General features: G+C 40.8%; 2 protein-coding genes across 2 annotated transcripts in view; one reads left to right on the top strand and one right to left on the bottom strand.

Annotated features, from left to right (window-relative positions):
- The window catches only part of ABHD4 (abhydrolase domain containing 4, N-acyl phospholipase B), a 29,410-nt gene extending 28,628 nt beyond the window's left edge, over window positions 1–782 (bottom strand). The window contains exon 1 of the mRNA XM_059181611.1: window positions 764–782. The gene's annotated coding sequence lies outside the window, so the exon portion shown is untranslated. The remainder of the gene's footprint in view (window positions 1–763) is intronic.
- Window positions 783–963: 181 nt separating this feature from the next.
- DAD1 (defender against cell death 1) lies at window positions 964–22,436 on the top strand. The gene is made up of 3 exons (XM_059181614.1): window positions 964–1,261; window positions 11,826–12,000; window positions 22,199–22,436. Exons 1-2 carry the CDS (start codon window positions 1,051–1,053, stop codon window positions 11,954–11,956), a joined length of 342 nt encoding a protein of 113 aa, XP_059037597.1. The 5' UTR covers window positions 964–1,050; the 3' UTR covers window positions 11,957–12,000; window positions 22,199–22,436.
- Window positions 22,437–23,324: the final 888 nt, after the last annotated feature.

Below are 23,324 nucleotides of genomic sequence, written 5' to 3'. Positions count from 1 at the left end.
AGGTAATTCCATTTGTTTAAAACACAAAACCATAAACCTTCACTTTCCTCTGCAAAATGAGTTGGATGGAGTAGAGTGTGAACCAGGAAATGCTCTTACGGGCCTTCCAGCACTGATATCCCGGAATATTACACCTTGTTCAAGATGCCAGCTTGTTGAGTACAAGGTTGCTAAATTTGATCATTTACTGTATGCATGTTAATCGACTTATGCATGTTTTCTTTCAGTGCCCACCTCCAACACCGGGCCTTTCAAGACCGAATCTGACTCCCTGGACGGTACCCACAATTGGGCACAACGTCCTGAGGAGGCGCCCTATAAATGCTAAATTAATGAATCCCTGTGGATTCTACCGCGCTTATTCGTTAGCTCTCCCAAGGCTAGATCCCGAGTCCAATTCAGGGCCAGGCAGAGATCAAGATTCCTCCCTCCATCCATTCCACACTTCCCTCCCCCCATAACCAAGTCTAAATTGGTGACTGCATGGTGATTAGCAGAGGTTGTTCTCCCTGCGGGAGAACTTAACTTGCTCTAATGATCTGGGACAGGTATCTGACCCTAACAAAGCCAGGGCTGCGTAAGTCCCCAACCCGGAGAGAGCCAGGAATTGCCTCTCAGCAGATCCCAAACAGTTAATCTTTGAAGACGTGGGTGGACCAAAGAAGGCCGGAACCCTTGGTTAGCCACGCAGTCCGTTGTAAAACCTGTCCCCCTCTTCCTCCTACAGTATCTTGTTGCTAGAGCAACCGTGGGCGTCACCAACCTGACCGCGGAAGTAGGACAAAAAGAGTACACGTCTTCAGCCCTGGGACAGATCCATAGCGCAGGCGCTTTAATTTTCTCTGGCCGCAGCGTTCTTCCGTAGAAGTACTCTGCGTCTGCGCATTAGTTGTTTCGCGCCTTGGCCCGCGTGTACGCCTGCGCAAAGAGGCAAATCGGGGAGGGTGGAGCTGGGTTATAGCGGTGCGCAGGCGCCAAGACTACATCCGGCGTGGTCGTCGTTGGGACGGGAGTTCGGGGATCGCGGGCCGAAGAACTGAGTGTGTAGTCATGTCGGCGTCGGTAGTGTCGGTCATCTCGCGGTTCTTAGAAGAGTACTTGAGCTCCACTCCTCAGCGTCTGAAGTTGCTTGACGCGTACCTCCTGTACATACTGCTGACCGGAGCGCTGCAGTTCGGTTATTGTCTCCTCGTGGGGACCTTCCCCTTCAACTCTTTTCTCTCGGGCTTCATCTCTTGTGTGGGGAGCTTCATCCTAGCGGGTAATGATTCTATACGTAATCGCAGTAACAATGTTTACTTTGGTGCGCTGATTTTGTTCCCACAGCACCCTCCTTTATATCAGATCGCCGTCATGTGAAGTTATGAGAGGAGCCTGCCCTGCCCTCTTTTGTGATCGGGGAAACTGAGGCTCAGAAAGGTTGCCACAAGCCCAGTGTCAAACAGCCGGAATTCTGGAGAAACCCTCTTTATGTCGCTGTTCAACTTGGTGATCCACATCACTTCATATTGGTCCAGGAAAACTCCCTTTTCACTTAGCCTTAACATAACCTTTAAAGTTGGGAGACCTTTAAAATGGAAAATCCAACTCTGAAGCATCTCTCTCACCTCAGCCTCATCACTGCTAACCGCTAGTGAAACGATTCTGTGAACAGCGTAAGAAATACATAGGTGGTTTGCTTGTTGACTCACCTTTTTTTTTTTTTTTTTTTTAAAGATTTTATTTATTTGACAGAGAGACAGCGAGAGAGGGAATATAAGCAAGGGGAATAGGAGAGGGAGAAGCAGGCTTCCTGCTGAGCAGAGAGCCAGATGAGGGGCAGGGTCCCAGGACTCTGGGATCTTGACCTGAGCCGAAGGCAGATGCTTAATTGACTGAGCCACCCCAACATCCCTCCTACTTTGTGTGTGTGTGTGTGTGTGTGTGTGTGTGTATGTGTATGAAGCTTTTATTCTGTGCTGAACTCAATATTTATTCACAGAACTCTATTTTAGCAGTATTATTCTGAATCCCAGCATTTGATACCTTGTAGACTGCCATATTTAGTAAGAGCTGACTGTCCCATAAATTTTTTTTAAAAGATTTTATTTATTAATTTGACACAGAGAAATCACAAGTAGACGGAGAGGCAGCCAGAGAGAGAGAGATAGGGAAGCAGGCTCCCTGCTGAGCAGAGAGCCCCATGCAGGACTCGATCCCAGAACCCTGAGATCATGACCTGAGCCGAAGGCAGCGGCTTAACCCACTGAGCCACCCAGGCACCCCATTTTTTTTTTTTTTTAAAGATTTTATTTGACAGAGAAACAGCAAGAGAGGAAACACAAACAGGGGGAGTGGGAGAGGGAGAAGCAGATTTCCTGCTGAGTAGGGAGCCTGATGCAGGACTCCATTCTAGGACTCTGGGATCATGACCTGAGCTGAAGGCAGTTGCTTAACCACTGAGCCATGCAGGAACCCCTGTCCCATAAATTTTTTTGCCAAAATCTGACCTTTCTGGCCCAGTAGGAACTCAAGTGAATGCTAAGTTCAGGCTTGGCCTGTGAGAGATAGCCAGTCCACTTTATAGGTGGCCACCAGATGGGCCTTTCTGGTCACTGGTATTGCCTTCCCTCTGACTTTGAGAACAAGCATAACTCATTTTTCTTCCAGTGTGATTGTTATAAGTCAGACCATCAATTGTATTTTGAGTCTTAATACAAGGTACTAGCTTTGGGGGGTGCATCAGATTTGTGTTTTTTGTCTTCAGTGAGTTTATAGTCTAGTTGGGGGCACAGACAAAATACAGCCTTAGAATTATTCATTTATAGTGGTTCTTTGTCTGTAGAGCTATAGGATGCTTTTTACATAAATACTAGTTCAGACTCATACCAAAGGTACTCTGCCTTCTCTCTCAGAACTTAAAATAAGCCTAAGGACTTAATAATTTGTGCACTAGCCTGTTAATTGGATATTTCATTATGATCTTTGAGTTTTGTCCTAGATGACCAAGACCTGGTTCTCTGTGGCAGCATTGTGGATATCAGGAATTCAAATGTTACTATGGTCGTATACACCAGATAGATACACTACCCTTTTTGCTCCAGATTCCTGACCTCCTATCCCACTCCCCATGACTCCCCCTGCCCAGACTGTTTGAGACTAAGAATTTTATTGTTCAAACTGGAGAAGGAATTTTGAGAACCTCTAGTGACTTTTGTTTGACGATTTTGTCTTCCATGTCTGCAAGGTTAGGAATGGGTGGGGCCTAAGTTGATTGAAAAGTTTCTTACTGAAGTCACCCTGGCTTTATAAGCCTTTTAAGGTTAAGAATGCCTTCTCAGGGGCGCCTGGGTGGCTCAGTGGGTTAAGCCGCTGCCTTTGGCTCGGGTCATGATCTCAGGGTCCTGGGATCGAGTCCCGCATGGGGCTCTCTGCTCAGCAGGGAGCCTGCTTTTCTCTCTCTCTCTCTCTCTCTCTCTCTGCCTGCCTCTCCATCTACTTGTGATCTCTGTTAAAAAAAAAAAAAAAGCCTTCTCAGGGCTACAAAAGAGAGTGTGATTTACTGAAGAGTGGGTGTGGACTACAGTTGTAAATTATTAGTGTGATGAAGCCAGAAGATTTTTTTTAACAAATAATTTTTTTTTAAAGATTTTATTTTATTTGACAGACAGAGATCACAAGTAGATAGAGAGGCAGACAGAGAGAGGGGAAGCAGGCTCCCCGTGAGCAGAGTCCTAATGTGGGGCTCGATCCTAGGACCCTGAGATCATCACCCGAGCCAAAGGCAGAGGCCCAACCCACTGAGCCACCCAGGCACCCCCAAATAATTTTTTTCTTATGCCAAGTCTTGTTTTTGAGGCTGTTGTAGCTAAAAATGAGTTGGCAGACTCCTTTCCCTCCTCCCCAGTGGGAAAGTCCTAGCTTGTCTTTGAAGACAATGTCTAAAAGGGCACAGTAATAGTGGAGTCAGTAAGGGGGATTGGGATTTCCAAAGCTGTTAGATAACAGGTTAGGCCAGAGAAATGAAAGTTGCTTCAGGAAAGGAAGTATTTATGACAATTCATAGTTAACCATCAAAGGGTATCATTTGCATTTCTTTTGACAGCATTGCCCTTACTAGGTCCTAACTCTTGTGCCATTTGTTAGCTCAGACGCTCAACAGGGAATGTGTTAATGGGAAATTTTGAAATTTGGAGTTTATTTGTTGTGATTATTGGGAAGGGAAGCCTTGTACTTGTTTATGGTGCTGGGTTTCTCATTTTCTGGTGGTTTGTGTCCTGTTGGAAGAGAAGGGAGGAGGCCTGTTGAGCTGGAGAATGGGAATTGTAGGAGATAAGGATGGTTTAGATAGTGCTGGATGCTAGAGCTTTGACAGGGCCAGGCCAAGGATTTTATTTTGTAGGTAATAGGGAAGCATCTAAGGAGTTTAAAAAAATTTTTAAATCTAATTAATTAGTTAATTTTTTTTTAAAGATTTTATTTATTTATTTGACAGAGAGAAATTACAAGTACACTGAGAGGCAGGCAGAGAGAGAGAGAAGGAAGCAGGCTCCCTGCTGAGCAGAGAGCCCGACGCGGGACTCGATCCCAGGACTCTGAGATCATGACCTGAGCCGAAGGCAGCGGCTTAACCCACTGAACCACCCAGGCGCCCCAATTAGTTAATTTTTAAAGACTTCATTTATTTATTTGACAGAGATCACAAATAGGTAGAGATGCAGGCAGACGCTGAGCGGAGAGCCTGCTGTAGGGCTTGATCCCAGGACCCGAAGATCATGACCTGAGCCAAAGGCAGAGGCTTAACCCACTGAGCCACCCAGGCGCCCTTAATTTTATTTATTTTAAAAAATTTATTAATTTTTAAAGTTTATTTATTTTTAAAGTTTATTTTTAAAAGCAAACTCTATACCCAACATGGGGCTTGAACTCACAATCCTGAGACCAAAAGTTACATGCTTTTCTGACTGAGCCAGCCAGGCGTCTTCCCCTCCCAAGCCCGCCCCTGCCAACTTTTTTTTTTTCTTTTTTTAATTTGAGTAAGGGAGAGACTTAGAATTGGTGTTAGCCTACACTAGATGAATTGGAGGGAAAAGTTATTTAGTTTGGTTTCCTAATTTCTTTTTGGCAGTCTTTTTTCTTACATTCCTTCTGCATGTGTTAATTAAGCATATGCTCTTTGAAAATTGATCAGTGTATTTTTAACCCATATAGAATGCAATAACACTTTTAAAAAGCCTGGTGTTATTTGGTCTCAGTGGAAATGATCTATTTTCTTCTATTCCCTTATGGCTGGGAGACTTACCATGATTTTAAGAAGGAGCCAGAGATAGAAAATTGCCATTGAGAAATCTTTTTTTTTTTTTTTTTTTTTTTTGTGGATCAACAGTGAAAAGTATAGTAAGCTTTAAGAGACAAATTTCAGATTTCCTTAGCAGCAGACTGTTTATCTTATGGTTAGATATCTCTAGCTGAGGACATCTGTCCCTTTGGTAGAGTAACATTCCCGTGTTGGCAGCCCTTCTAGTTTCCTTTTTTACCTAAGTGAAATCCCTCTTTCTGCTCATTCAGAGTGCTATTTAGGAGAGACAAGTGGAAAACACGAAGACTGTTTTTTAAATAAGTCTTTGATCTGGAAATCAGTTAAGTCATTTTTACAACTTCGTCTATTTTATTTTCTATAAGAAACAATTCTGGATTTTTATTTTTATTTTTTATTTTTTTAAAGATTTTATTCATTTACTTGACAGAGAGAGATCACAAGTAGGCAGAGAGGCTGGCAGAGAGAGAGGGGGAAGCAGGCTCCCTGCCTAATAGAGAGCCTGATGTGGGGCTCTATCCCAGAACCTTGGGATCACAACCTGAGCTGAAGGCAGAGGCTTGACCCACTGAGCCATCCAGGTGCCCCTAATTCTGGATTTTTAAAAAATTAATTTATATTTTTGAGAGAGAGAGAGCATGTGCGCTTGAGAGGAGGAGCGGGGCAGAGGGAGGGGGCGAGAGAGAGAATCTCATTGACCAGGGAGCCAGATGTGGGACTGGATTTTACCACCCTGAAATCAAGACTGGAGCTGAAATCAAGAGTTGGGTGCTTAACCGACCTAGGCATCCAAGCTTTTTGGATTTAAAAAGAAACAACAACAACAACAAAAAAGTTTTGTTTCTTCCAAATTACAAATCCGAAAGCAGTTTGAATTTGAAAGGCAAGGACGCCTAATCCAGAGTGTTTTTCTCTCATGGGAGCTTTTGGGCCATGTGGACTGGGGGTCCAGCATTTCTTTGGACGTTATTTGTCGGATTTATGGGCCCTAATATCTATCATAACTGCTATCCAAGAGATTGGAAGTTTGCTAACCTTGTGCCTGAGAGTCCTGTTTATAAATCTTTCATTTATAAATCTTCCATAGCTGTTGCTCGCTTTCCATCCTCAGTGTCTCAGGCTCTCAGGACCTCTTGTCGAGACCACTATAATCTTCTTCATTCCTTCCCCAGGCTTGATTTGACTTGCAAATCTGCTCATGCCTCTCCCTGTGGAAATACAGTCTTGTGGTTCCCAGTGAAAAATTAAAAATCTTTTTTGTGACACCAGGCTCTTATCTCCAGCTTCACCTCTTACCTCTGCTTCCTCTATATTTTATACCCCTGCTTTATTGAGTTAACTTGGTATTCTCTGAAGATACTGTGATGTCTTAAGCTATTTTTACCTTGGCTTGACTGCCTGGGAAATTCCTTCACTTCTTAGACAACTCAGCTCAAGTGCTGCTTCCTTTTGGAACCCTTCCCTGACTCTTCCAGCAGATCTGGGTCTTTTTTTCCTATATGTTTTACCTGTCGGGGGCAAAAGAGGGTGGAAGAGAGGGAGGTGTGGCACGTTGATACTGCGATGTATTTGTTTTTGTGTCTATCTGTTTTCTGGAAGGTCAGCCCTTTGAGGATAGGGGCTGTCTTTTCATCTCTGCATTGTTAACTGCTTAACACTGTAAAAATTAAATTGTGAGTGCATCTATAATAAGTAAATGAATACTAAGCAATTATGTGCCAGATTCTCTGCCAAGGTACTGAGGATGAGCTGTGAGACATACAGACATGGTCTTTGCCATTCCAGAGTTTGTAATCTAGTGGAAGATAACAGATAATTGGCTATAGTGCTGTGATGGAGAAGTATTGGTGAAAAGAGGAATACAAATGGACACTCAGCTTTGCCCAGTGGTCCTATAATAATTCTCTAATATCTTAGCTTTTCCAAAATATGCATCATAAGTTCTTTTGACTTTTCCATATGTCCTCTCTCCCTTTGTTCTCAGTTGATAATCTTGTTTTACCTTTTTATTTTTTTAATTTTAATTTTTAATTTCTTACTAAAAAGGTAGACAGGAATCCTTTCATCTTCCCAGTGAGAAGTCATATAGCAGCTCATTTGCACCTGTACCTCTACTCTTTTACTTCCCCTGATAATGGTTGATGTGTCCCTTTTCTGTCCAATGCCAACGCCTTCACTTGAGTAGAAGAACCAATGTTCTCTTGCTTCCTCAGGGACTCAACCTCTGCGATCATCTTTCCATTCTGCATTATTAATATCTCTCTGCTGGATCATGCCCATGGTACAAGCATGCTATGATATTGCCAAAATAAAAAGTGTTTATTTGGTCTTAGATGCCCATCCAGCTGCCATTCTGTTTCTTTCCAATCCTCAGAGAATACCATGAAAGAATAGTCTAGTTGCTCTTTCTGCTTTCTCACTTTCCATTCATTCCTCACCCCATTCTTGTGGTGGTCTGTTGTCACCACTCTGGCTCAACTACACTTACCATCTTGACAAACCTAATGGCCATCTTCCTCCCCTTGCTTGAATGCCCAGCAGCATTTAGCATTTAATATTGTTGGCTGTTGTCTTCTGTGTGGACTTTCTTCTTGAGGCTTTTATAGCACTCCTGGTTGTTCCTTCTCACCGCATTGGTTTTTCCTTCCTACTCTTTGTGCTGGGTGCTTTGCACTCTGAGGATATGGAGCTAGACCTCCTCTGGTCTCTAATTTTTTTTTTCCGTAGGTGAATTTAAATAATGTCTATATAACTGTAATTTACTACATTTACGTTTTTAGTTCTGACCCATTCTCTGTATTCCAAATTAGTAAATCCAGTTGCCCACTTGACATCTTCACTTGATGTCTGATACATAAAACTCCAAATTGAATCTTTCTGCCCAGCCATCTGCCTCTTCATCAGTCAGTACGCTGGTTGAAGCATTGATCCCTTATTTCTGTTATTTCCTATGTCACATCCATTTCATCAGCAAGCCCTGTCTTCTCCAAAATATAGTCTGTATCTCTTCACTTCTGTTTGTTTTTACTACCATTACATGACTCTTCAGCTCCTAAGTGGTTCCTATGCTCCTTTAACTCCATAAACCATTCTCTGGTGCAATTCTAGCAACCTTAACAATTATAATTCAAATTATTTTACTCATCTGTTCAAAACTCTGAAATGCTCAGGTGCCTGGGTGGCTCAGTGGGTTTAAGTCTCTGCCTTTGGCTCAGGTCATGATCCCAGGATCCTGGGATCGCATTCTGCATCAGGCTCTCTGCCCAGTAGGGAGCCTGCTTCCCTTTCTCTCTTCTGCCTGCCTCTCTGCCTACTTGTGAATCTCTCTCTGTCAAATAAACAAGTAAAATCTTAAAAAAAAAAAAAAAACCCACAAAAAACAAAACTCTGAAATGCTCTATTGCACTTAGACTACTTCCAGACTCTTTCCTGAAGCTTACACAACCCCACAGGATTTGGCCGTTGTCTCCCTCTTGCTCTTGATCGCTATAGTCTAGTTAGTCTGACCTATACCTAGAATATGTCAGGATTGTTCTTGCTACCTGGAATGCTCTTGCCCCAGATCTTTGCATGGTTGTCTCCTATCTTTCAGATTTTGGTCTTAAGTAACATCTCTTAGATCTTCTGTGACTACCAGATAAAAATAGCTTCCCGGTCACTCTCTTATTACCTTCTTTTATTTTCTTCACAGCACTTATTACTAAGTGATACTTCCCTTGTTTAGTGCTTACTTACTTGTTTTTCTCTACTACAGTGTGAGATTCTTGGGAGCCAGACTCTTGTTATTGTGCCATGTTCCCAGTACCTGGGATGATGCATGGCACATACTAGATGCTCAGTAAATATTATGCTGGATGAATGAACATTTAAGGAGATAGATTAAATTAGGATGTTTAAATGAAGCAAGCTACCTTAGGAGATAGTAAATTTCCATCTTTGGAAGTGTTTAGGGAGATAATGAAGGATCATTTGTGGAGGAGCTTTTTGAACAGATGTTCTTGGCCATTTTTGTATCCCAGTGTGTCTGAGGAATAAGACACCCTTGTCAGTAACACAGGTTCTGGAAGGTTTGTAATTCTCCACCTGGGGATGCTTGTCAGATTCGGGAAGTGGTGAGTGTACTTTGGAAAACTTCCCGGGTGATCATGCAGCCTCCCCCAGAATGCTCACCCCCCACCTCCTCTTGGGCATTATTTATCAAAATGGGTGTTGGTCTTTATAACTCGAAGGTCTTTTCCATCTCCATCGGTCTCTTAATGTTGTCATTAAAATAAGCTGGGTGACTGACCACGGTAACCGTACACCTCAGTTCATTACCTTATTCACCCTCATGGGGAGCTTCTCTTTTGTTCCGTTAAAATTCCTGAAACACTACTCTATCCCTAATCTCCATCTCAGTAGCCACTGTTAATAGTTTGGTATCTCATTCTCCAAATTTTTCCTAGGTTCCAACTAAAAGAAATGAGAAAATAATGATACCTATTTTTTTCTTAAGAGAAATATGGAATGGAATAATTTTTTTAAAAAAGATTTTATTTATTTATTTGACAGAGATCACAAGTAGGCAGAGAGGCAGGCAGAGAGAGAGGGGGAAGCAGGCTCCCTGCCAAGCAGAGAACCCGACCCAGGACTTGATCCCAGGACCCTGGGATCGTGACCTGAGCCGAAGACAGAGGCTTCAACCCACTGAGCCACCCAGGTGCCCCAGAATGGAATAATTTTTTTAAAAAGATTTTATTTATGCATTTGATACAGACACAGCGAGAGAGAGGGAAGGAACACAACCAGGGAGAGTGGGAGAGGAAGAAGCAGGCTTCCTACCCAGCAGGGAGCTTCATAAGCAGGGCTTGATCCCAGGACCCTGGGATCATGACCTGAGCTGAAGGCAGATGCTTAATGACTGATTCACCCAGGTGCCCCTGGAATGGAATGATTTTTTTGTCTTTTTTTTTTTTTTTTTTTAACTTAATATATCTTGGATATCTTTGCTGTAGAGAATTTCTTTTCTTTCTTTTTTTTTTTTTTTGAATAATTGCATGGGATTTCATTGCATGTCTAGTGTAATTTATTGAAATAATTCTCTTAGTGACATTTGGACTGTTTTTACTTTTTTTTTTTCAACTTTATGAACATGCTGTTAGAAATTCTTTGTTCTGTAAGATAAATTCCTTATTCAAAAAGTAAAAACATTTTAAATATTAATGCATATTGCCAGTTCTCCCAAGTGGATGAACCAGTGTGTACTCTCCACGGCAGGATTTTAATTGGTTGCCCTTGCTTCAGTCAATGTCCTTCATTATTTTGAAGGGTCCAGGTGCTTGAAAAGATCAGTGGTGTTTCCACAGTGTTTACATGCTTAAGCATAATGAAAACTGTTGCCGTGGTGATGGCCTCTGGAGAGCTGGTCTGGTAGTTTTCTGATCTTTGGGTTAGATCTCAGTTCATTTTCTTTCTTGGTTGGTGATGGAGCGGATGCTAGCCTGAAGCAAATTTGGGTTTTCTTAAGTGGCATAATTATTTAACACAGGCATAAAGACATTTTGGGGAATTGTATTCCTGGAGCTTGCTTTTCGTCTCAAATGGTGACCATGGCTAGTGAATTTATCAGGTTGGCATCTTCAAGGATGTAGAATGAGGCAGGAGAGAGTTCTTGGTCAAGTTTATATAGTTTAGGTCTCTTGCATTTTTTGGGAGGAGCAACTGCTAGAACTTTAAGATCAAACCTTATATTTATGAGGTCCTCATAGATAAGCAATCTTATATTTATACTGTGTGCTATCCAATATTATACACATTTTATTAGAAAGTAATCCACGGTTTTACAACATTGTGTCATTTAGCCCAGCCCCTTTGTAACTTCCTCACCTGCATCCCAATTGAGGTATAATTAGAAACTGAAATCGGGAGATAAGATAGTTCTGAAGATATTTTGGTTATATCTATCTTTTCTGAGTAAGCTTTTGGTTTTTAGCCTGAGAAGTCATACTTTTTTTCTTTAACAAGAGCATAAAAACATTAAGTGTACAATCATGAATTCCTAAATTTACCCATCTAGCCAGCACACAGAGCAAGCTACAGGTTGTTCTAGCACCTAGAGGCCTCCTCCTTGCACTTTCACAGTCATTCCTCCTCCTCTGAAAGATAAAAACCACTATCCTGGTCTGTGTTACTATAGATTGGTTGGCCTCGCATTAAGCTTTATATAAATGGAATCATACAGCGTGTCTTTTTTTGTGTCTGAATTGTGTTACTTAACATTGTATTTGTGGAATGCATCCATATTTTGAAGTTCTTTTTTACTGCTGTATAGTATTTTATCGTGTGCATATGCCATAATTATACCCCATTTACTGTTCAGAGACATTTAGAGTGTTTTTAGTTTGGGGCTCTCATGGGAATCGTTCCTTTGGATGCACTTACGTATCATTACTATTAGAATTATTGAAACATAGGGTAGGGGTGTGTTCATTAGCAGTATATGTGTTTTATATTTCTAGATAATCATTTTCATGTTTTGCTTCTTGTGCAGTTTGCCTCAGGATACAGATCAACCCACAGAACAAGGCAGATTTCCAAGGCATCTCCCCAGAGCGAGCCTTTGCTGATTTTCTCTTTGCCAGTACCATCCTGCACCTTGTTGTAATGAACTTCGTTGGCTGAATTATTCCCATTTACTTAATTGGGGAGTAGGAGACTAGAAGAATGTAAGTACTGATCATATCCCTTGCCCCATAATGTTGATTTTAGGAATAGAAATTGAGTGTGGCTGGTTTTGATTATGGTTACCAAGGTTCCCATATTGCTGATAAGACACTTGCAGAATTTTCTGTCAGAATGCAAAGTATGCATAATATCATCATGATTCATCAGTGCTGCCTCTTTTGGTCATTGCCTTCCCTTCTCACTGTTTTGCAAATCATTAAGATAACAGAAAATAAGTTTGCCTGTAGCTAATACATTAATTTCTACATCAATGACTCCATGAAAACAACTAAGATCTTGGAAGAGACATAAACTGTAGGTTCTTCCTGGAGATTTGCTCCATATTTTTTTCTGATTTTGATTTCAGATAACTTAAATTGTGGGGCCGTTGTCCACCCTTGTAACTAGTCTAGTGCTTATACCTTATATGGTGCATATGCTATCCAGTACATGCTGAATGAATGACTGTGGCCATTTACTAATAATGTGTGTACTAAAGTGGAAATAGATGGGGAATTTGGGTTGGCCTGGGAGAAGACTTTAAAATCTACAATGAGATGTCATTTGGTTCATTTGTCATTTTCCTTTTATTCACAGTAGAGTTCCTTTTTTTTTTTTTTTTTCTAAATAAACTCCTACGTAGAATCTCAGTCTATAAAACAAGCAGTGGAGCTGGAGTTGTTCTCATTGACATAGCTGAGAAGCCCTCTGTGCTTGGCCTCTCTTTCAGGGGTGATATGCCCTTCGCTTTATCCCTCCCTTCCAAGCAGAATCCTAAATCTCTAAGAAGTATGTGAGTATTTTCCAAGCTGTATGTTGACCTTATTATTTTGCATATGAGAAAACAGAGGCCTTCTGTGGCCAGCAAAGTGGTTGCAAAGTAGTGCCTTAGACAGTGGTGCTCTTGGCTTAGTGCTCTTCTAGTAGCCCACCTAGCTTACTGATGATGAATGTGCTCTTTTCTGTGCCTTTCCACTACAAAATTTAGTGTTGTTGCTGTTGGGTGGCAGATAAAGAAAGAGCTTTAGGAAATGTTATCTTTTTTGGGGGAAGAATTTCTTTCTTCTTTCTGTCACTACTTAGAAATCTATCATTTTTAGGGGCACCTGGGTGGCTCAGTGGGTTAAAGCCTCGGCTTAGGTCATGATCCCAGGGTCCTGGGATTGAGACCCATATCAGGCTCTCTGCTCAGCAGGGAGCCTGCTTCCTCCTCTCTCTCTCTCTGCCTGCCTCTGTGCCTGCTTGTGAGCTCTGTCAAATAAATAAATAAAATCTTAAAAAAAAAAAAAGAATTCTTTCATTTTTTGTACTAGTTAGTAATATAACACGTGAATTAGCAACCATTTACAAAGTGTATGCAGTAACATGACAAGGACTCTACATCAGTTTTGGCATGAATGAATCTGTTAACTGGTATTACGTTACATGAGTTCTTTCTATTATTGATAATCGCCTCAAAAACAGTTCTGTTAATTCAGGTAAGGTTTCATTTTTGGTAGTGGCAAGTTAACAGAAATGGTTTATTTCAGTGAAAAAGTTTGAGAAGTACTTCTTTCTACTATTCTTTATTTTAAAAAAAAAATTATTTGACTAAGAGGGAGAGTACAAGCAGGTGGAGTGGCAGAAGGAGAGGGAGAAGCAGGCTCCCCACTGTACAAGGAACCGGATATGGGGCTTGATCCCAGGACCCAGGGATCATGACCTGAGCCAAAGGCAGATACTTAACCACCTGAGCCACACAGGTGTCCCTCTTTCTACCATTCTAATAAAATTTAGCTCTTTGGACACCTGATCAGGACTTGAGTTGTCCCCCGTCCCTCCCCTTACCACCCCTTCTATGTGCCATTCAGTGCCTTGTTACCAGGATAGTAGGAGAGAAGGCCTATGAACACACCAGTTAAAATTCGGCATAGTTAAAGCCACAACAGAGTGCTGTGGGAGTCTGAACACAGTGCTGTGGGAGTCCAGAAAAGAGAGCTATGTGCTCTTTGGGAGCGGAAGCAGCAGACAAGGTGTCTGAGAATGATAACTCCTTGAGCAAAGCTAGAAAACCAAATCAACATTGACCTTACATTTGACAAACCTCATGAGTCACTTTTGGGCTCTCTGATAGTAACCTTGCTGGAAAGGTCCTAAGGTCTAACTGCCTTACTTTAGATTACTAAAATTATTTTTTCTAGATGAGTCATGTGTGTTTAGGAAGGGAACAGAACAAACAATTCAAGGATGTTCTCTAGGCTCAGGGAGATACCAAAGCATGGAAAATGATTTCCTAGGACTGTCATGATTGGAGGAGGACTTTGCTGCAGAGAGCTCAGTATTTCAAAATTATGACAAAAACAGAGACAAAAAAGCAGGCTCAGCAGGAACTGCGTACTGCAGACCATATTAACAACTTACAGCCACCTGTTACACTGGGAATTACGGGCCCAAGGTACAGCAAAATCCTCCAGTGCCAGATTACAGTGTTAAATCATTCTTTAGAGCATGTGCTCATTGAAAAATCCTTCTCTCTGGGACACTGCCCAAAAGGTTTTTCACTGAGATCTTTCATTTGACATAGGTTACATTGTCCTGCTTTTAATTCTTAAACATAACATCTTTTTGCCCTTCTTATGTGCTTCTAACCCAGCTATGTGTGTAGTGTGCCAAAACACTTTTAAAATAATTTCCAAGTGAGCTGTCAATATTTATACCAACTTAGAAGGTAGAACAAAACAGATTGAACATTCTCCATACTTGCCAAGTACATTGAAGGTTGGGTATAAAAAGAATAAACATCTGTAATGTACTGCTCTTGCATGAATTGGGGGATGACATTTAAAACCAGCGGCCATTCTGAAAAAGGCAGATCAAAAGAAAATGGCATTGAGTTGAAAAGATAAATTTATTCAAGGAGAAGCAAATAAATTAACTGAGAGCTCACCATGGGTCAGACTTTAAATGCTTATTGTTCTGTGTCTTTATTTTCAGAATAACCTCATGAGGATAGGTTTGCTCATTCCATTCATAGATAAGAAATTCTGATAATCCAGTCTGACTTCAAAAAAATTTTTTATACCCCATTTTTGCTCATTTGTTTACTTCAAAGTATTTGACAATTTCAGTATTAAAGAAATGTTTAAAAAGTTATCATTCTCTCATAATTATTCTTTATTGTTCTTGTTATGATAGTTTAAAAAACACAGAAAAGTACAGAGAATAATGTAACCAACCACTACGGGGAATTAAGATTTTGAGTAGATTAGGGTACCTGGGTGGCTCAGTTGGTTAAGCTCAGGGTGGGATCAAGCCCTGTGTCTGGCTACCTGCTCAGCGGAAGTCTGCTTCTCCTTCTCCCTTTGCCTCTCCCCTCCCTGCTTGTGCTTGCACTTTCTCTCTCTCTCTCTGCTAAATAAATGAAATCTTAAAAAAAAAAAAAAGTGTTTTGAACAGATTAGACATTGTAGATTCAGCTCAAGTTCCCTTTGAGTCCTTCTCTAGTCCTTGTTCCTTCCTTCTGCTGTAAGACCTGAGCTTCATGACAGTTTCTTTCACCCAGACCTGATGTAAAACCTAGGTCTGTTAACATAGCCTTTTCCAACCTTCAGCCTTTGTGGTCTCCTGAAAACACATCCTGCTGTAAAAGAGCCGCTCAGTTGGCAGCACTGGTTTATATAGGTGGCTATCCCAAGGGCCAAGAGTAAATTCACGAGATAGGGTGTGTGTGTGTGTGTGTGTACTTTTATTTTTTAAATGAGACTTACTTTGAGATCCCTTTATTTTAAGCAATCTCCACACTCAGCATGGAGCTTGAACTCATGACCCTGGGATCGGAGTTGTATGTTCTGCCGAGTGAGCCAGCCAGGTGCCCTTCCCATGATATTTTTTAGATTATCATAAAAATGGAAATGCAGAAGTAAGAAACGCTCCTCATGCGCTTTAGAGTTGCCGATCAGTGTCTGGTACTTAGGTGGCTGTGTATCTGTTTTGAATGAATGTATGACACAGAAATTCAGTAGATTTGAATATATTAACATTTACATAGTATCTAAATATTTCCTGTTGTTTCTTCATGTCTCTTTGTGAAGTTCTTTTCAAAGATTGTCAGCTTATGTAAGGGGTTCTGAAGGGAATTGAGGAGAAGAGGGACATAACTACATAGTGTCAAAGTTTGGGAAGGAAAATTCCTGATGACATACATGGCCCCTGGATTTGAGGAAAAGTGAACCAGGCACAAAGGGACAAGCTGAGCTTGGGAATATGCTCAGTGCTCAGCCTGGAGGGAGTTTTGTTTGCCAAATGTTCAAATGCTCATGTTAAAAATCTTGTTAGTGTTGCTTTGTTTTTATAATGGAGGCCATTCTCCCACAGATCTTTAAAAATTCATAGTGTTTAATCCTGGCTGGAACAAGGGGACTGACAGGGCTGGGCAGAACAGAACTCTGACAAACAGGGTGATTTACAAACAATTGCTGTTGACTTTTTGAATTTTTTTATCAGTAAAGTACAGTAGTCCCCTCTTATCTGTGGGGATATATTCCAAACCCTCAGTGGATGCCTGAAGCCACCAGTAGTCCTGAACCCTACATACACTAGTGTTTTTCCTATATATATATATATACCTGTAGTAAAGTTCAGTTTATCAGTTAGGCACAGTAAGAGATTAACAACAGTAACTACTAAGAAAATAGAACGATTATAATATTATACTGTAATTAAAGTTTTGTGAATGTGTTCTCAGAATATCTTACTGTCCTGTGTTCACCCATCTTGTGATGATGTGGGATGATAGAATGCCTATGTGATGAGATAAAGTAAGGGAATGATGTAGGCATTGTGACCTAGTGCTAGACTACTATTGACCTGACAGGTCAGAAGGTGGGTCATCTGCTTCTCCTGTGATTGATTGCAGTGACTATGAATATGGGGGTACTATTGTGTGGTGGCCTAGAAAATTACCTGTGGAAGGGAATCTAAATATTATTATTTAGGCTCTACTGCCACCTAGTGGGGTTGTAATTTCATTTGCCGAGAATGTACTACAAAGCAAAAGAAAAGTTGAGTTGTGGGGGGAAACCACCAAACTAGATTTGTGATAAAATCTAGTTTCTTTCTAGTCACCTGAGGGCAGCAGAGGTCCAAGTGGGCTTAGATGCTGGTTGGGGGTTGCTTTATATTCTCACCAGAGGTGGGCAGTGTGGAGTTAGGCACAAAAGGTCATTCAACCTGAAAGTGGCCTACGGATTTTGTTACGACCTCAAGTGCGTGGAGACCCACTGCTTTTCCCTTTAATTTCTTTTCTTATCTTGTCAGTTCAGGAGTTCCCTTTTTGGTTCATTCTAGATCTTATTTGCTCCCAACATGACCTCCACTAGTAATAATCTTTAGTTTTTTATTTGTGGGGAACTGTTCAGTTTTTATTCCACTTTATCTTTGACATTTCATCTTATGTTGAACTAGTTCTAGCCACCAAATAAGTTCCCAAAAAGGGAACTATTTTAAATTTGAGGAATGTTTTTTGAGCTAAGCACATGGTATGATCTTTTTTTCACTACCCCCTTTTTCTCCAATCGGAGAGGGAGATGAATTCTTTAAGCCATTATTCTTAAAACCCTGAGTCTGCTTATTTTATTTACTAAAAAAGCCACTAATTAATGACTAATTAGTGATTGAGCTCTATTTTGTATTTGGTCTGTTTAAAGCTACCCATTAAAAAATATATCAAGTATTGTTATGAAGTACATTGCTACCCTAATTCCTTGTGTTATTTCTCCATCATTGCTGCTCACATGATTCCTTCTCCATGTCATCCTTGCTCCCAAGTTGTATAGGACTTCTTCTGGGGCCCACTGTGTACACCTTTAATGCTGCACTTAACAATAGTTAATGAAATTGTTCATCTGCTTTCCTGTCTCTCCCACTGAACCCTTGAATTCTCTGTAGGCTTAGCACAGGGCTAACAGTCACTGTGCATGTTTGTTGAATGAGTGTATGAATAAATAATTTCAGCCCTAAGAAAATGCTATGAAATAGCTAAGTCATTAGTTACATGGATGCTAACGCATGGAAAATGCTGTGGAAGAAAGGAGCCAAGGAAAAAATTCGTATGAAGGGCTGTAGGGTGGGGTGCAAGTATGAGACTAGAAGTTGGAAAACTTGCATTGTAGATTTTGCTCTCTTAACTAGTTGATTGGACACATAAGCTTGTTTTTGAGGCCTAGTTTCCCTGTCTGCACAATGAGGGAATTGGCCTAGATGCCCATCAGTCTCTTAAAGCTGCTACATCCCGTGATTATTAGAATTCGTGATAGTTCTCTCATTGTATTTGAGACGATTCGTGCCATTTGTGTGGATCCTCAGTCGAGCTTTTCTTTTTTTCTTTTTTTTCATGAGTTGTTGCTTTTTATCTGTATTACCAGATTTCCATCATCCATTCACAGGGGGTGGGAAGTTAATGTGGCCATATGTAACAAAATGCACAATGTTTGTGTAAGATCTTTTACAAAATTAGATTAACATTTATAAAATGTTTTATAGTTATCACATTACTAGGCTTATGGGACTCACACTCCCAGAATGTTAACTCATGTGATCCTCATTGCCCACCCTGTGAGGGAGGTAGTTGAATAGTAGTAGTCTCATTTTACACATAGGTAATTAAACCTTGGTGAAGGGGGTACCTGGGTGATGCAGTTGGTTAAGTGTTAGCTCTTGGTTTCGGCTCAGCTCCTGATCTCAGGGCTGTGGGATTGAGCCCCGCATTGGGTTCTGCACTGTGGAGTAGGTTTCTCTCTCCCTCTCCTGCCCTTCCCTGCCTTACTAGCATCTCTCTCTAAAATAAATCTTTAAAAAAAATAATGAATCTTAAAAAAAAAAAAATCTCACCCAGCATTCCAACATGAGGAAGCTACCCATCAAAATATACTCATTCCAACATGAGGCTCAAACTCATGACCCCAAGATCAAGAATCCCATGCTTCATTGACTGAGCCAGCCAGGCTTCCAACCCTGGTGAAATTTTTATTAACTTGTCTAGGCTCTGGAGCTAGTAAGTGACCGAGTGGGAACTTGATAACAGACATTTTGATTCTGAACATTTATATTCCTTCTCCTCTATTATGTTCGGAGACTTGGATGATGAATATCTACGTCTTGTTAAAAGGTTTTCATTAAAAATATTAAACTGAAATTTTTTCAATGGGAGAAACTTAGGAGAGATGATAAGAAAAGATGAAGGTAGGCTATTTAAAATGTTTCTGTGGGGCACCTGACTGGCTCAGTTGGAAGAGCGTGCAGCTCTTGATCTCGGGTTCATGAGTTTGAGTCCCAGATTGGGCATAGAGATTACATATATATGTAAGTTAAAATAAATGTCTGCAAAGTCAGTCATCTTGGGGTCAGAAGACATGCAAGAGAATGCAGCTCAGGAGACCTGACCTTATCTAGAGAGGATGACATAGGCTCAGTGCTTGCTAGTAGAAGTGTGGAAGTGTTATAAGTCTGCTCCATCCAGTACGGTAATCACTAGTCATGTAGTTTTGTTTGTTTTGCTTTTTTAAAGGTTTTATTTTTAAGTAATCTCTACATTCAGCATGGGGCTTGAATTTACAGCTCTGAGATGAAGTTAATGCTCAAAAAAAAAAAAGTCGAATATTCTACCACCTGAAGCACTGAATTTTTAATTTTACTTAATTTTAACTAAATTTGAATAGCCACGTATGGCTGGTGGCTTCAGTCATAGACAGCACAGCTCTTGACAGATCTGTTAACCTACCAGGTTATCACTTCCTCATCTATAAAATGAGAGGCTCACAGCAGCTCATGTGCAAAAAGCTCCTGCCATCTTTTGAAACCCATGATCTGTGCCTTCTGAAATTATGATTCAGATTGAGTTCGGAACCTAGAATTTCTGCAGAATGGTCTTGATTCACATTTTCTCTAATTTCATTGTTAATTGGGTGACCAGATATCCAGGATGAAATTGATTTGAAGGAAAATTAGTATTTGAGTGTATCTGCTTAGTGCTGGTGTCTGAATAGAGACACTGCTAGAGAAGAATGTAGATTCCAAATAGAAATGACCCTGTCTTTTATATCTATACAGAGAACAATTGTTTTTAACTTTGCTTTGTGCTTGGTTTTCTTTTAAGATGATTAGAACAGATTGATCAGATGGCATGGTCTTTTCTGCATGGGTGAAATAGACTGAAGGAGTCATGTGAACTTTTCTCAGTAGGTGTCTCCCACTTTGCATGTCTCGGTCTCATGGGAAGCAATTTTATTAGTTTCCTAAAACCTTTATCCCCTGGTTTGCAGTGGAAGCATTCTTCTGAGCTGTTGCATAGTCCAGTTTTGTTGAGTTAACATTTCAAAGAAACCTAGATCCTCTGTTTTTAGAATACTATCTGGTAAATGTAGTTTTGTCTTAAAAGAAGGGAGCACATCTTTGTTGAATAGAATTTTCTGAAAACCACTATCAAAGAGTCTTAATCCCATGAGTCATTTTGCCTTCTAAATCGACCAGCCCCAGTATGTGAGATTTATTTAACTGTTTTAATACTGAGAAGCTCAAAACTTGACTTTTGTACTAAACGAGGATTTCTTTTATAATTCTTTGTTAAGGCTTCTCACTGAAATGGCCTTGTGTGTCTGCTCTCACCTTGGCTATTAGAACTGAAGCACTCATAGTACATAGTCTGTAGCCAGGGAGTTTGCTTTAAGAAATCTGATGGAGTGGGATGCCTGGCTAGCTGAATCCATGGAGTATGCAATTTTTGATCTCTGGGTTGTGAGTTCGAGCCCCATGTTAGCTATAGAGATTACTTAATTTAAAAAAACAGAGTCTTTAAAAAAAAGAAATTTGATGGAGTATAAGTAGGTGAGTTTTAATAGGTCTGTTTGTTCTTGGTTGGCACTGTGAACGCTTTCCTTTCCTTGTTTTTTGTTCTTTCTTTTTCTTATAATTCTGATGTAGGAATGTTTTACAATTCCGTACCATTTCTGTGAGTACTGTTGTTAGTAAAATAAAAGCACTCTGGCTAGAAGTCTAATAAGATCTTTCCTTTAAGCTCCGTTGCTAGAATCTGCAGATCACCAGAACTAGTAGGCAAAATACAGTGATGCCCTCTTACCTGCCAGGGTAGCCCAGCACTTCTGAAAGGATGTGTTTTCCAAGCTTTTTTTCAAATCATGACACCCAAAGAAGATTGCAGTCTTTTAATGGCAAATGGCAGGAAAAATGGCTGCTGATGGCTGGAAATATTGGCGCCCCTAAGACTATGGAGTCACTTTCTGGCCGCACCTGTATTGTAGTGCACTAGGCCAGCAGCACTCCTGGAGGGACTAGAAAGGAAGCCTGGGTTTGCTGGGAGAGCGCTCTGTCTCACTAGGCACAGATCGCAATCTCGTGTGGCCTGCAGCAATGTGGCTGCTTCCCTTGGAGTTATCCTCCACCTTCTTCTTGCCAAAAATAACCTTATCTTGCAATGAAAATGAAATTATTTCTTCTATTTTGGTCCTTTGTTAAATTCAAGATAGGGAATTTTTCTTTACTTTTTCCTTCCCTGATTTCTTCCTTTTACCCCCTACTTTCCAACTGAAATTTAGTTCTTTGTATGCTTTCTCGATCCAGAAAAGCCTTTGAGGCTAAGTTGCAGCTCCTCTCACCTCTATGAGTTTGGGAGCTAGAGAGGTCAGAGTGACTTAGAGAAGATCATGCACTTTATTAATTGCAGACCTGGAGTTAGAACCCATACCTGCAACTCCTAATAAGTTTTACCTTGATGTGCCTGGGATTCAGATTGGAACATTCATTTTAATTTATTTATTTATTTATTTGACACGGGGGGCGGAGGGGACACAAGCAGGAGGAGTGGGAGAGAGATGCTTCCCACTGAGTAAGCAGCCTGATGTGGGGCACTATCCCAGAACCCTAGGATCATGACCCAAGCTGAAGGCAGACACCTAACAACTGAGCCACCCAGGCGCCCCTGGAACATTCATTTTTATGGATACCATTATAAAATGTTCGGTGAAAAATATTTGCTTTATTTTGGTTGTTCTAGCCTGACTTCACTACTGTCTAGAACTTGGGAACCCCATGATTGTCTTTGTGGGTTCAGAATTTAGATTGAAGGATTTAGGACCTTGTCTTGTAGTATTGTAGGACATTTCTAAAAACCTTGAATGCCTCTCTTACCTTTCTGCTTCTTTCTTTTAGGTTCACTTTTTGATTTCCCCTGGATGAGAGCTTTTGAGATGACAACTTGGACATGTGGGTGTTCTTCAGATTTATACTGACCTGCCGACTCTGATTGGGACTGTAGGTGGCGAGCCCAGAGTATTTCCCTTGCTTCTGTGTTAGAGCAGCTTCGTAATGAGCATTTATTAACATGACCTCTGCTTCTCATTAAATGTAACCTTTTTGGCTTCCAAATTAAAAAAACTCCATGCCACTCCTTCCTGTGCCTCTGGCTCTCTCTCTCTCTTTTTTGGTTTTTGTTTTTATTCTTTATTGGTATTAAAATCCTTCTTTCCCTTCAGTCCTCTGCAAAGCTCTTTAGGAGTTGATCACTTGCAACTGTGAATCTACTTCCATGTTTTCATTAAGTATGTCTGAATTTAATGACGAAAGGCAGGGCTGACAACCCTGGGAAATGACAGTCCTTTGTCTTTTCCCTGAGGCTGGTAATCCTTTACTAATCCTTCACTTGTTACAGGTGGTTTTATGCGTGTGACACAATGCATTTCTAGAACTGCATCATTAAGCACTTTGTTAGGAATTGAACTAGGCTGGTGCTTCCACATTTACATCTGTTTCAACTTGCTTTGGTGGTGAGAAGTGAAATATGTGATATGCAGTGTCAGCAAGTGCAAAAGTGAGACTTGTGTATCTGTTTGTTGATAGGACACAGTCCTCTCCAAACCACTTGCACAAATATTCTCTTATTTTGTTAATGCAACTGTCTCTGGGGGTCTAATCCTCATTAGATATGCGAAGGAATTGAAGATGAGGTTTGTCACTTGGTGAAGATCAGAAGTCCCAACACAGTTTGTGTAGAGCAACAGAGCTGCTGGCTGAAGTCAAGGCATATTTATATGTATCATGCTAGCAACCCTGTTTCCATCTTGGGTGCTATATATAGGACCTAAGTTATGCTGAGAATTCCCCTATTTAAATTTAGCTGACTACTGAGATGATGAGTTATGCTCTAGAGGTTCTCCAGCTTGGCTGCCCATTAAAATCGCTTGGGGAACTTAAACGTGAGATCTCAATGCCCAGGTCATAATCCCAGACCGATTAAATGAAGGTCTTTGAGGGGGACATCCATACTTTGTACTTGAGG

Source organism: Mustela lutreola, chromosome 7, assembly GCF_030435805.1.
Source record: "Mustela lutreola isolate mMusLut2 chromosome 7, mMusLut2.pri, whole genome shotgun sequence".
NCBI lineage: Eukaryota > Metazoa > Chordata > Mammalia > Carnivora > Mustelidae > Mustela > Mustela lutreola.
Note: the sequence above shows the minus strand (reverse complement) of the source record. Positions and strands in the feature narration are given on the sequence as shown.